Source organism: Carassius gibelio, chromosome A18, assembly GCF_023724105.1.
Source record: "Carassius gibelio isolate Cgi1373 ecotype wild population from Czech Republic chromosome A18, carGib1.2-hapl.c, whole genome shotgun sequence".
NCBI lineage: Eukaryota > Metazoa > Chordata > Actinopteri > Cypriniformes > Cyprinidae > Carassius > Carassius gibelio.
The window spans coordinates 10078273-10091572 of NC_068388.1; the positions used below are offsets into that span (position 1 = coordinate 10078273).

General features: G+C 38.3%; 1 protein-coding gene across 1 annotated transcript; it reads right to left on the minus strand.

The window, feature by feature from the left end:
* Positions 1-587: 587 nt before the first annotated feature.
* Positions 588-11643, minus strand: ighmbp2 (immunoglobulin mu DNA binding protein 2). The gene is made up of 15 exons (XM_052532156.1): positions 11424-11643; positions 7892-8061; positions 6946-7141; positions 6660-6757; positions 6387-6550; positions 6084-6284; positions 4648-4795; positions 4374-4548; positions 3970-4152; positions 3651-3769; positions 3471-3565; positions 3209-3332; positions 2244-3086; positions 1979-2178; positions 588-1536 (listed from the first exon to the last, which is right to left on the minus strand). The coding sequence occupies exons 1-15, from the start codon at positions 11498-11500 to the stop codon at positions 1339-1341; spliced, it is 2991 nt and encodes a 996-aa protein (XP_052388116.1). The 5' UTR covers positions 11501-11643; the 3' UTR covers positions 588-1338.
* Between the last annotated feature and the right edge of the window lie 1657 nt (positions 11644-13300).

The window sequence follows — 13300 nt, forward strand, 5'->3', positions numbered from 1 at the left end:
TGGAAGCTTACCTGATTTTGCCAGTATTTGAAACTGTTGAAACAGATTTGTTATACTAACTCACTTTTTTATACTATACTCATATTTGTTATTCTCACTCAGAACATAAAGTGATTTAAGTTTTGATGCTTTTTAGGCATCAATGCACAAAAATAAATAAATAGTTTTCAGTTTAGTTGAAATTTAGCTGAGCACTTCTTGATGAGAAAAACAATGTAAACCTAGAGCATGTTTCATATTCCTTTAAGGATATTTCCACTTTATAACTATCTACTTGAGCTAAATGGCTATTCCTGATTCAGAACATTGCAGAGCTATTTTTAGGGCTTAGCATTACAAGCCCAGAGTTTCATCTACCGGAGTCATCTGGAAGTCACACAGGACAGCCAAAGAAAACTACTACTACTGTACTTACAGTATTACAAATATTGCAATTCTATTAGTTCAAATGTTTCAATCAGACCATGCTCGTAAACTGACAAATTAAATTATCTTTAAATTGTGTTTTAAAATCCATTCTGTCACAACATTAAAATGTGCACTGTACAAGGAAAGCTGATCAAATCAGACCACAAGCACACACAGGAAAAAAAAAAACATTTTTGTTTTTAATGTAGTATTCAGTGACACATTCTGCAAGAAAACACTTTTTTTTAGCTCTAAGTAGCTTGAGGGGCAATTGAAAAGCATTTCACAAAGACCAAAAGCTGTTGCACATATATATTTTTTGGTCATAAGGCTGTTAGAAACATTGTCGTGTTAAGTACTCCTAATGCATTTCTTCATGCAAATCCTCCAATAACTGCAGCCATGGAGCTCAGTCTCTTATTTCCTCTTGTGGACCAATATACCAAGCTACATGAGCACATGCTGTATGGAGACTAAATATATTAAATCCAAAATTAAATGGACCCAAGCCAAAGCTATGATCTATCTGCCCGTGCTCTTCTGAGCTTTAAGAGATAACTGGGAGATTACATATGACATCAATAATCAATGCATCAATCACTGAGACACAGAGGACCAATGATAATAAATAATAATTCTGAAAGACATAAATCATGTACAGGGATTTCAGACTAGCATTAGGGTTAGTAGGCTCAACCAAAGTCATTGAGAAACTCACTTTTCAGTCTTTGTGATTTGCTTATCATTTAACCATGCCAGTGTAGATCTGTAATAAATAGCAGCTGTTCTCGGCCTTATTCAAGAAACTTTTAGCCAAATAACAGCCAGAATGATTGTGCTCATAGAAATATTTCTATACTTATTCTTCAAGTGAATTACCATCAGATTTAAATTAAACAGAATCAGATTGATCTAGTGTCTCCTAGAATGTCAGTTCTCTGCGTCTTTGGCTTTAGTTTTTCTTTGAGATGCCATATCTTTGAGTTTAGAGTCTAGTTTTCTCTGCAGATATGCTTTTTTATTTGGATCCACAGATTTGTCCTTCTTGCCACTTCCTGCGTAAAGCACCCCTTCTTTACTTATCCTCATTCTAGCTTGGGCTTTTGCTTTGTCTCCACATCCGTGCACCTAAAAAAAGGCAATACTTTATTTCAAACACATCTTGCATCGAAATACATTTAGTATAAAGGTTTTAAAGCTCATATCATACTTTTTTTTTATCATTTCAGAGTATATTTTGATGACTATTTTCAACCCTTTAAGACTGATGTCAAAACCCTTTTCACACTTGATATTATTAGGACCATTGTTAAAAAGAATTTGAGCCACTGGTTTCTAACACTGGGTGTTGTGTGTTTATTAATAATAGCATCTAACGAGCTTACTCCATATTACATCATGACTGTAAAGGTCATGGTTCTGATTACCGAATACCCTGGATTCAATAAATGGTCAATTTAGACTGGGAACAAAGTAAAAGTCTGTTTACAAATTTCACGATTCAAAAGATAAAGCAAAAATTGGTTCTTCATGATATGACCCCTTTAAAATAAAATAAAAAAGCAATTACCTCAGGTATATGGTGACTCAGACAGTATTGTCTGTTACAGTAGAGGCAGAGCTGCCCGAGTGTCAGGACACTGGCTTTGCACTTCACGAAAGCGCAGACGCTGTCGGCTTTAACCACAGCATTGATGAGAGCATCAAAATCATCATCTGGCATGGCAGCTGCAGCTATATCGGTGACTCCTGCTTTTATCTTAGTGTTTCCTATGAAACAAACACATATTGACTATGAAGTGTAACAATTCAGAAATTAGAAATAGATTACAAACCTTTGGAAGTTCCTTTGGGTTTCTTAACAGACTGGCTTTTACTCGTATTAGCATCCGGTTCCCGTCTCGAACTCTGTTGTTTTTGCTGCTCTTTCTCCTCTCGTTTCTCCTGCTCCCGGCGCATTCGCTCCAAATGTAGGCTCTTAAGATCAACAGCTGGCTGTGAGGGTCCTTCCTGCAACTCTTGTTGTAGCTTGGCTGCTGTACATGCAGTCACGTCTGGTTGTTCGGGCTCCACTGACTTTTCTAGTCCTGATGGAGGTCGGGACACCGTGATGTGACGGTTTTTCCCTTCTCCCTGGCTTTCATGCCTCAGTCCCATTTCTTCAGAGAGCTCGTGGACTAGCAGACGCTCATGAGAGTTTAGCGTGGAAGGAAACTGTAGCTCTGTCTTGCTTGAGTCTTTCAGAAAGTTCAGAAGTTGCTCCTTTATCTCTTTTCTCCGATCAGCATCTTTGGCTTTCGGATGCTGGGAATTGGTGTTTTTATGTTGCTCAGGTTGAACACTGGACTGATTCACTCCTCTACTTTTGTTGTTCGCACTTTTCTTCGGTTCTTGTTCTGTTTTCTTGCCTTGGTTCTTGGGCTTCTGTTTCGCAGATGCAGCATCTTTGCTGTTGGTTTGTTTGTCCTTTTCATCACGGGTGTAATTCTGTGCCACACAGTCTTCCAGGTACTCAAAGGCAGTATGAACCTCTCCATGTTCAGACATATAGTCCACTAGGGATTTGAGGAAGTCATGTTTTCGAACAGTCTGAGAATCACACACTACCACAAGCTGGCGTCTGGCACGAGTCACAGCCACATTGATCCTTCTGTCTTCAGCGAGAAATCCAACCTCACCTTGGGAGTATATGTTCGCATGTAGGTTTGAATTAACATGAGGATGAATGAATAAAGACAAAAATCATTTATATTTAAAGTCAGTCAAATTGAATCGTCTTAAAGCACAAACTCTGGCGTACCTTTCCTGTTGGATCTGACCAATGACAACACCACTGCCTCCTTTTCTCTGCCCTGGAAGCCATCAACGGACTTGATCTCCAGCTCTGCATATTTATGGGACAGTTTCTGTCTCAAAAGATCCACCTTAAACAGACGAAATCAAACAATTTTTCAATGCACGAGTGCTATTCATATTGAAACAGCAGTGAATGCAATGCTTTACAGGCACACAGTATATAAAACGTGCTCTTTTACACATCAGTTCTTTGAAAAGTACCTCACCTGGAGATTATACGGTGCTATAATCGCAATGTCTTTGACATGAACTCCAGACTCGGTAAGTGCCTTTATATGAAGAGCCACAATGTCTACCTCTCCTGTGGGGAATTAGACAATAAAAACAACATTCAGAAGGCATTGCATAGCTTATGCACTAACATTGTGTTTGGAGCTGACATCAACCTTGATTTCCTTTGGACTGCTCATCTGTATCCTCCATCTCATTCAGGCCACAGCCTGCAGTGTCAATGAGCAGAAGGGGAATTCTGGTTTCCTCAACATCAGCAACACCAGCCAGGTCTCTGTTTAAGATGCAATCGTTATCTTTATATTTATATTCCTCTTTATATAGAAGTTTGCTAGCAAAATTAATTGTAACATTATATAATTACTTTTTATAGATTCTTGCTGAATAACTTGCACCTCATCCTAAACTGTGGACTGGTACTGTACATGGCCAATAGTGCAAATTAAAACGTTTAACATATTTTACATGACACACCTAAGCAAGTGTTTCTCCACTGAAGGGTGTGCAATCAGTTTGCCCTCATACATCTGCTCTGAAGCCCACTGCATGATGGCACTGTTCATACGGTACTGAGTGGTCAACATTCGAACCACTGAGTCTCCATACTTCTTTATCAGCCTCTCCATTAAGCTGACAGACAGGCCTTTAGATGCAGCACTGTGAAAGATATAAATAACAATTATTACATGGATAACATTTTATAATTATGTGAGAACATTTGAACTAAACATTCATGTAAGAAAAATATTCATAATCTGAAATATTGATGAAAATGTTAAGTATATATCATGAAAAGAAAATGTAAAGAGTTCATCAAGAATAGATCCCATAAACCAGATAATTCACAACTGTACAGACACACTCCCTTTCCTTCATACCTCTGTGATTTGATGGTTGGTGGCAGCTGTTTGTAATCCCCAGCCAGTATGCACTTGCGTGCTTTGAGCAGAGCGATCCAACAGCTGCTCTCTAGAGCCTGGGCACACTCATCTATCACCACCAGGTCAAAATGATCAGCAGGAAGATGCTTGAGAGGTCCGTCATCAGAGGCTCCTATATTACACAAATCAATCATATCGGAGTTTAAATCAGGCATAAACAAACAAACAGAACCCTAATAAAATCGATGACTGTTAAGAAAGTTTTACTTACCAGTGTTAGTTGCTAGAATAACATCGGCCCTTTTCAGGATCTGAGTGATAGCCATTCCCTCCCTGGTCCTCAGCTCTCGCCGCAGTTCCCTGATTTCCTGTCTCAGATTGCTCCGTTGGCCTTTGTCTCGAGCCTTCTTCATTTCATTCTGTCAATGCACTTTATTTATTTATTTATTACTCATATGATATGCAAATTTATAAAGGTCTCTAAATTATAAAATATTCTTATATTCTATCAAATTATCTAAATTATTATTATTTTTTGTTCAAAACTCCTCATAAACCACTGTACTTTTAGTATACCATATTTTTCGGACTATAAGCCGCACCTGAGTATAAGTCGCATCAGTCCAAAAATACGCCATGATGAGGAAAAAAACATATAAATCGCACTGGACTATAAGTCGCATTTATTTAGAACCAGGAGAAAACATGACCGTCTACAGCCGTGAGAGGGCGCTCTATGTCGTCAGTGTAGACTAGAGGAGAACTGAGCAACATAGAGCGCCCTCGCTCGGCTGTAGACGGTCATGTTTTCTCTTGGTTCATGTCTCTTAGTTCATTTCTCTTGGTTCACGTCAAATTTATTTAGATAAATTAGTCGCAGGACCAGCCAAACTATCAAAAAAAGTGTGACTTATAGTCCGGAAAATACGGTAATTGTAAAATGGTCCACTTCAGGAGTGGGACATATATTTTTCCATAAAATGACAGATTTTTACATTTATGTTATATTGTTTTTAATATTTTAAGATGCAACTAAGCAACTGTGCTTTACGTGATTATCCATTTATCACTTTTAGAAAAATCATGTTAAATGTGAGTAACAAATCACACATCTCTCGATCAATATTGTATTGCTCCATACAATTAAAACTACAGAGCTTTGATCATAAAAGTAAGTGTTTACATATCATCTTACTAAGATGAATTACAAGCAGCTATAGAGAGACAAATTATATTTATGTTCATTTTACGTATGTAGTCCATTTTATTTTTTATAAAGATAGCAATATGATACAAACTATCAATATTTTATCTTACTTTTTGGTCATTTAAATGTCAGCAACTGCACCAAATTGCATATTTTTGCCCAATTTGGGCTTCTGATGATAAAATATGAACTCCATATTCTCTTATATCATGCTATTTGAATCATAAAATCATATGCATCAAACAAATTTTGTCTGAAGGTTCAATAAACTGTTCCATAAAAACATTTTTTTTTTTGATATAAGTAAATTTTTACAGCGGCACATAAAAAAATTTGAAAAAAGTGACCTATAAAAAATTTGCTTGTGATATTGAAAATTTTACAAATTGTTGAATGTAAATTGTGTAATTTTTAAATGTGGCTAAAACACTTTTTGTACCTAAATGTACCACTTGAACGGCCGGCTCAAAACAATTCCGATAAATAAAAAGAAATCTTACAAAAGCTTTGTCCATGTCCTTGCGGATATCAGAAATGATGTTGGTGTTGTCACTGTGTGCAAGGACCGCATCCAGCGAGTGCTTCTGAATCGACTCAAGCAGGCGGGCTGGGTGTCCCAGTCTTAAAACCTTGACTTTGCTCTTTGCCAGGCGCTCCACCAAGTTATCCACAGCCACATTGGAAGGAGCACAGCAAAGGACCTGTCAACATGGATGTTGGATGTTCACCACAATACTGCATCTATACCACCTCAAATAATTTATACCTTAATTAACCAGATTAAAAGAGTTTATCTTGTTCACCTTTTGTTCCTGTTTTATTGCCTGCAGGATTACTTCCACCACTGTAGTGGTTTTGCCAGTTCCTGGTGGTCCATGTATGATTGCAACATCTTTTTGAGATATTGCAAAGCACACAGCCTCTTTCTGAGAATTATCTAACCCAGTGTTGCTAAACTCCAGTGCATCTGAAATAAAAGAAATACAAACAGTCTAAGACCCCATTGTACTAGGTAAAGTGTTTTTCCCGTCTGTATTTTAGATCCCTTTCACATGTCACTCCATTTTTGTGCTTACGCTGATGTGATAGTATCCCTGGTTCTGAGTAACCAAAGAGGACACTGATCAGGTGAGACGCAGGACCACTGCTGTATCCATTTAAAGACTTTAAGGCACTGCAAGTATGAAATACAGCACAAATACAATTTAATGTGCAAATACATATTGCAAATGCAAAATCAATAAACCAGGGCATATAAAGCATTTTCGATAAAACTAATTTTAACTATTGAAACATCCTAAAATTTTGAGAAAAAACTAATATTTAATGATACAAGCTGTATGAACTGATAAACGTACATACCTTGACAGTCTCCTGTAGGTCACATCATTTGCCAGCTTCATTAGATTGTAAAGTCCATCTCTGTCCAAGTTCATACCATCTTGCGTGTCATCAAAAGCCACCGTCAGTGAAGCTTGAGCAACACGTGTCACCACACCTGAACCCAGCTGAGATGGCTGATCCTGACCTTCTGACTGATACAAACCTATAATATCACCTAGAAGCAGAGGACAATAGTAAATAATATTGGAGTTGAAAAGTGCAGTGGCTCATTGGCAGTGTTGGGAAAGTTCACTTTCTACATGAACTAGTTCAAAGTTTAATTCATAAATTTTCAAATGAACTAGTTTAGTTCATAGTTCAAACTACAAAATGTTGAACCAAGTTCACTAAGTTCCAAAAATGAACTAGTTCATAGTTCTTTTTTTCCATATGTTGCTGCGAGCTATTATTTTTCAAAATTATTGCAACAGCCCATATAGAATCACAGACAGCAATTATTTTATCAGTTTTAACAATGAAGCTATGCGTCAGATTTCATCTTCATATGCAATTTTGAATCCTTATCCAACCAGGGTTTACATTAGCATTAAGGGGACAGCATTTCCCCATTGTTGCTTTAATGCTTTGTCTCCCATTCTCACCGACCTTGTCATAAACCATGACCTGTCGCCTCCATGATTTTTTTTTTTTTGATGACGCAGTGTCACGCATTCAGCGGACGGAGGTGCGACACTGGTGGCTGGTGTTGCCAGATTGGGTGTTTTTCTGCTACATATTAAAACTGTTTACGGTGTGTTTTAGCCGGTTTTTCGCCTGGAAGGCTCTATAGAAATCTGGCACCCTATTGAACAAAGTTAACCTATCGTTCAATGAACGCGTTCAGGCACAACACTGCTCATTGGTCAGGTGCTTTGTTAAGAGTACTATATGAAATCAAGTACTTCAATAGATAAGAATGTCTCACCAGGTCCGAAGGTGTTGCTGGGCAGAATTGAGGGTCCTATACTCTTCCTGGGTTCAAAAACTACCAGAAGTCTGCCATACATGCCAGTATGCTGGCTTGCGATCTGAAGTTTCAGCAGGTACACTCCTTTGTGCTGTAAATTCTTGAGAGATAAATTCTCCTGCCATGCTCTGACAATAAAAGAAATTTAAAAATCAGTAAGGTTTTCATAGCTGAACAGATTTGAATTATGGAAACAAATAGATATCTAAATTCAAACATAGAACAAGTGTCTCATATATATATATATATATATATATATATATATATATATATATATATATATATATATATATATATGTGTTAGGGGTGGTTAATCTGTCTGATTTCCCGATTCGATTCGATTACGATTATTGAAGTCCCGATTCGATTACAGTCGATTTTCGATTATTAACGATTCTCGATTAACGATTATTGATTTTCCATTTCACAACAGTAAGTAGTAAACAAACTGTGTAAATCATTACTAATAAATGGTAGAAACAAACCGAATGCATGTAGCGGTTGGGATTTTCAGTTTACTACATGCAGCAGGCACTCTGATTCCATGTATGGGGCACATATATATTATTCATATGACACACAAACACAAGTAGACAAGACCTTTTTAGTTCAAAATCTATGCCCCGTGTCACATCGCCTCTGCTTCTGCTATGAGCATCGCGGCCAGATCTGCCTCGCGCACGCACCGAGTGTGCACAGCTCGGACTACTGTCAGTGTCATTGCGACTCCCCACCTTGCCTCCTAACTGTCCTATGAATATTTCGACCTCGTCTAACATACCCAGAGGCATTAGACAAAGTTTCCACTACAATACTGTCGCCGCGATTGCGGAGAGGTGCGGTCAGAAGACAAATATACATGTCTAGCGCGGAAAAAATCTCCCGCTTCGTCCCCGCAACACTAACACGCCTGCTAATTTCGCAATGAACACTCCGACCCCTGCAAACATTGTTCACACCTCTGACATTTGGCAAAGGACCATTTACATTGGGCAAAGGATTCACCGTTTGTGCTTGGTGTACTTTCACTTTCAATATCACCGTCATCTTCTGGATACAGATATTCCCCTTCAGAATCAGTGTCCGCGAATAGAAGTCCCAACACTTCATTGCGGGTTTATTGAAGCTTTATTGATGCCATTAGATAATAATAAAAATAATAATGATAATAATAATAATAATCTAATGCCAATACTCGCTGACGTTGACAACATTGGTAAGATAAAATGGCTCACTCTCACACTAGCTCCGCTTTTTTTTCGCACTGATTCAATGCGCTCTCGAAGATTTTGTTAAGGAGCATTACGTTTTTTTGAGTCAGAGATTAAGTATTATGTCTGCTATCTGGTGCAGGGGAGGTCGCGTGAAATTTGACACCCTATTTGACAAAATCGGCCGTTTTATTCAGTGCCGCATCTTGTCGAGTAAACTCGACCATGGCGCCAAGAGGGTTAGAGCTCCTGCCATGAAAACCAAAATAAATCCACACGCTTTGAGCCCAGATAGAGCTGGGTGGTTCGGTTGGTTGCTCGCTCCTGGTTTTTCAATTTTTTTTACAAAATAAAATAATGCAAAAAAAAAAAAAAAATCGATTTTTGAAAATGTAATAATCGATTCATACTCGTCCATAACATACTCGCGATTAATCAATAATCGATTTTTTTCACCACCCCTAATATGTGTGTGTGTGTGTGTGTGTGTGTGTCTACAGTCATGGCCAAAAGTTTTGGCAGTGAAATAAATGTTGTGTTTTGCAAAGTTTGCTGCTTTAGCTGTTGTGGTGTCCATTCACATTGCTTCTAAATTATTTTGTAAAGTGATCAGATGCATTTGAAATAATTGCTAAAAACTTAATTGCCATTTTTCACAAATGTCACTGTTTTTTGATCCTGAAACCAAATGGCCAGCTAACATGATTTGACTAATCATATCAGCAGCACATGTGAAAGTGTGAATGAGTACTAGTCAGGTAAAAACACAATCATACTAATTAGATTGTGAGAGCAGACTGATTGCTATTAAAGGAGGGAAGCAGCACTTCCAATCATTGTGTTCTTGTTAGCAATGGGTACCACATGTAGACATTATCGCTTCGCATCAAAATGGTCTCACATGCAAGGAAATTGCTACAAAGAATATTGCACCTGAAAGAACCATTTACCAGACCATCAAGAACGTCAAGAAGAGAGGATCGACTGCAGTGAAGAATTCTTGCTTCGGCAAGATCCGGGACCATCTCCTCCTGAGGGGCCAGCTACAGAATCATGTCTCCAGCTGTGCAGAGCTTGCTCCGGAATGACAGCAGGTTGATGTGAGCGCATCTGCATCCACAGTGAACCCAAGACTTTTGATAACGGCCTGGTGTCAAGAAATGCAGCAAAGAAGCCACTTCTCTCAAAGAAAAACATCAAGGACAGACTGAAATTCTGCAGGAAGTACAAGGATTGGACAGCAGAAGACTGGTGCAAAGTTTTTTTTTCTGATGAAGCTCCCTTCCGCCTGTTTCTGACATTTGAAAATCGATTGTTCGGAGAAGAAAACATGAACGCTACCATGAGTCCCGTGATGTGCCAACAGTGAAGCTGCCCAAAAACACTGCCATGAATAAAGAAGGGTATCAAAACATCCTGCAAGAGTAACTTCTTTTAATGACCCATGAGCAATTTGGTGATGATCTGTGCATTTTCCAGCAGAATGGAGCACCATGTCACAAAGCAAGAGTGCTAAAGAATTGGCTTGAAGATCATTACATTTAAGTTTTGGATTAGGGCTGCAGGATAAATCGCATGCGATTTATCATGGAGCCCTATTTTGGAACCATGGCCAGACAACTCCCCGTGTCCCAATCCCATAGAGAACCTGTGGTCAGTCCTCAAAAGGCGAGAGGACAAGCAGAAGCCCACTAATTGTGATCAACTCTGAGAACTAATAATGCAAGAATAGATTGCCAACAGTCAGGATTTGGCCCAGAAGCTAATATACAGCAGAGGTTATGAAAATAAAGGGTCAACGATGTAAATATTGACCAGTTATTAAAAACATATGGCCAAAAAAAGCCTTTAAAACTTATGATATTCCTATGATTGTTTTTCAATATACCATGGAAACGTGGAAAAATAATCTACAAATACCGAAGCAGCATACTTTGCGAAACACAAAATGTATGTCACAACCAAAATTTCCAGACATGACTGTACTTAACCATAATTTGGGGACAAATTTGTACCCAAAAGTGAGCAAAACCTGACAAAATATCCAAAAACCTCTTTTGGGAACGTCCTCATTTGCAAAACTATCAAAACAATAATGTAAACTTAAGCTTTTTGAAATTGTAAAAATGCAGAACATTTTCTGTGAGGGGTAGGATTAGGGCATGGTTTAGGTTAAAAAGTGTATAACTAGCTGTATATTAAAAACAACAGAAATCTATGTAATGTTCCCATTTCGATCGCTAAATCAACGCGCGTGTTTGTTTGTGTGTGTCATTTACCGTGTTTCTTCTAATTCAGCTTCTCTCTCTTCTTGCAGAAGCTCAAGCGTCTTGGAAACGAAGTTTTCAACCTCCATAGCTGTCAAATCAACTCGATGAATAACTAAAAGCGAGTATAATGTAATAAATAATAACCGTGCTTACTGACAAAAGTGTGTAAGTTACATCAGGCTGTCAGGTCTGTTTATATATTACAGCGCATGCACTGGAATCGGTCCGTCTCTAAATTCAATCCCACTCTGTACAGAAGATCCAGGCACAACAATATCGTTACGGACATAAATAGTGTTAAATTATAAAAAGAAAGAACCACTACAAAATGATTTATTTATATAAAACAACTTTTATTCCAATTGTAAAGTAGCAAATATTCACCTTTAAACGACAAAATTGACGCGGAACTTATATTCCTCTTGAGGAGGAACAATTGTCGCTGCACCGGTCATGCTTGAGAGAATGATGGACTGTGCTGTGCAAACAGTGTACCTACATTGAGATATTTAGAAAGACAGTTTATACAGGTGCATCTCAATAAATTAGAATGTCGTGGAAAAGTTTTTTTTATTACAGTAATTAAACTTAAATATGTATTAAATAAATTCAGTGCACACAGACTGAAATAGTTTAAGTATTTGGTTCTTTTAATTGTGATGATTCACATTTAACAAAAACCCACCAATTCACTATTAGAACACTTCATAAGACCAATAATATTGTAATGCTTTATTGGGTGGTTGTTATGCAGTCTTAATAAACAAACTCCAGCTAGTCCAAAATGCAGCAGCTATGACCATATTCTATCTAGCTTATTACTTTAAAAAGCCCTGAATGATTTAGCACAATAATAAATAAATAAATTATAAAAATAAAAAAAATACTTCGTAGGGGCTCCTTTTGCTTTAATTGCTGCCTTAATTCGGCGTGGCATGGAGGTGATCAGTTTGTGGCACTGCTGAGGGGGAATGGAAGCCCAGGTTTCTTTGACAGTTACCTTCAGCTCATCTGCATTTTTTTTTATCTCGTTTCTCATCTTCCTCTTGCCAATAGCACATAGATTCTGTATGTGGTTCAGATCTGCTGAGTTTGCTGGCCAGTCAAGCACACCAACACCATGGTCATTTAACCAACTTTTGGTGCTTTTGGCAGTGTGGGCAGGTGCCAAATCCTGCTGGAAAATGAAATCAGCATCTTCAAAAAGTTGTTCATAAGAAGGAAGCATGAAGTGCTCCAAAATTTCTTGGTAAAGGTGTGCAGTGACAACCCCAGCAGATGACATTGCATCCCAGGTCATCACAGACTGTGGAAACTTAACACTGGACAACTTGGGCTAAGAGCTTCTCCACCCTTCCTCCAGACCTTGGTTTCCAAATGAAATACAAAACTTGCTTTCATCTGAAAAAAGGACTTTGGACCACTGGGCAACAGTCCAGTTCCTCTTCTCCTTAGCCCAGGTAAGACGCCTTAGGAGTGGCTTAACAAGAGGAATACGACAACTGTATCCAAAATCCTTGACACGTCTGTGTGTGGTGGCTCTTGATGCCTTGACCGCAGCCTCAGTCCATTCCTTGTGAAGTTCACTCAAATTCTTGAATCGATTTTGCTTAACAATCCTCATAAGGGTGCGGTTCTCTCCGTTGGTTGTGCATCTTTTTCTTCCACACTTTTTCCTTCCACTCAACTTTCTGTTAACATACTTGGATACAGCACTCTGTGGACAGCCAGCCTCTTTGGCAATGAATGATTGAAGCTCCTTGTTAAGGGTGTCACTGATTGTCTTCTGGACAACTGTCGGATCAGCAGTCTTCCCAATGATTTGTAGACTAGTGAACCAAACTGGGAGACCATTCTGAAGGCTCAGGAAACCTTTGTGGTTGTTT

Coding starts and splice junctions, on each gene's coding strand:
- ighmbp2 (XM_052532156.1), bottom strand. CDS start 11,500: ATGGAGGTTGAAAACTTCGTTTCCAAGACGCTTGAGCTTCTGCAAGAA. Junction 6,758..6,945: donor ACCTACAGGAGACTGTCAAG/GTATGTACGTTT, acceptor TCATACTTGCAG/TGCCTTAAAGTCTTTAAATG. Junction 1,537..1,978: donor TGAGTCACCATATACCTGAG/GTAATTGCTTTT, acceptor GCCTTTTTTTAG/GTGCACGGATGTGGAGACAA.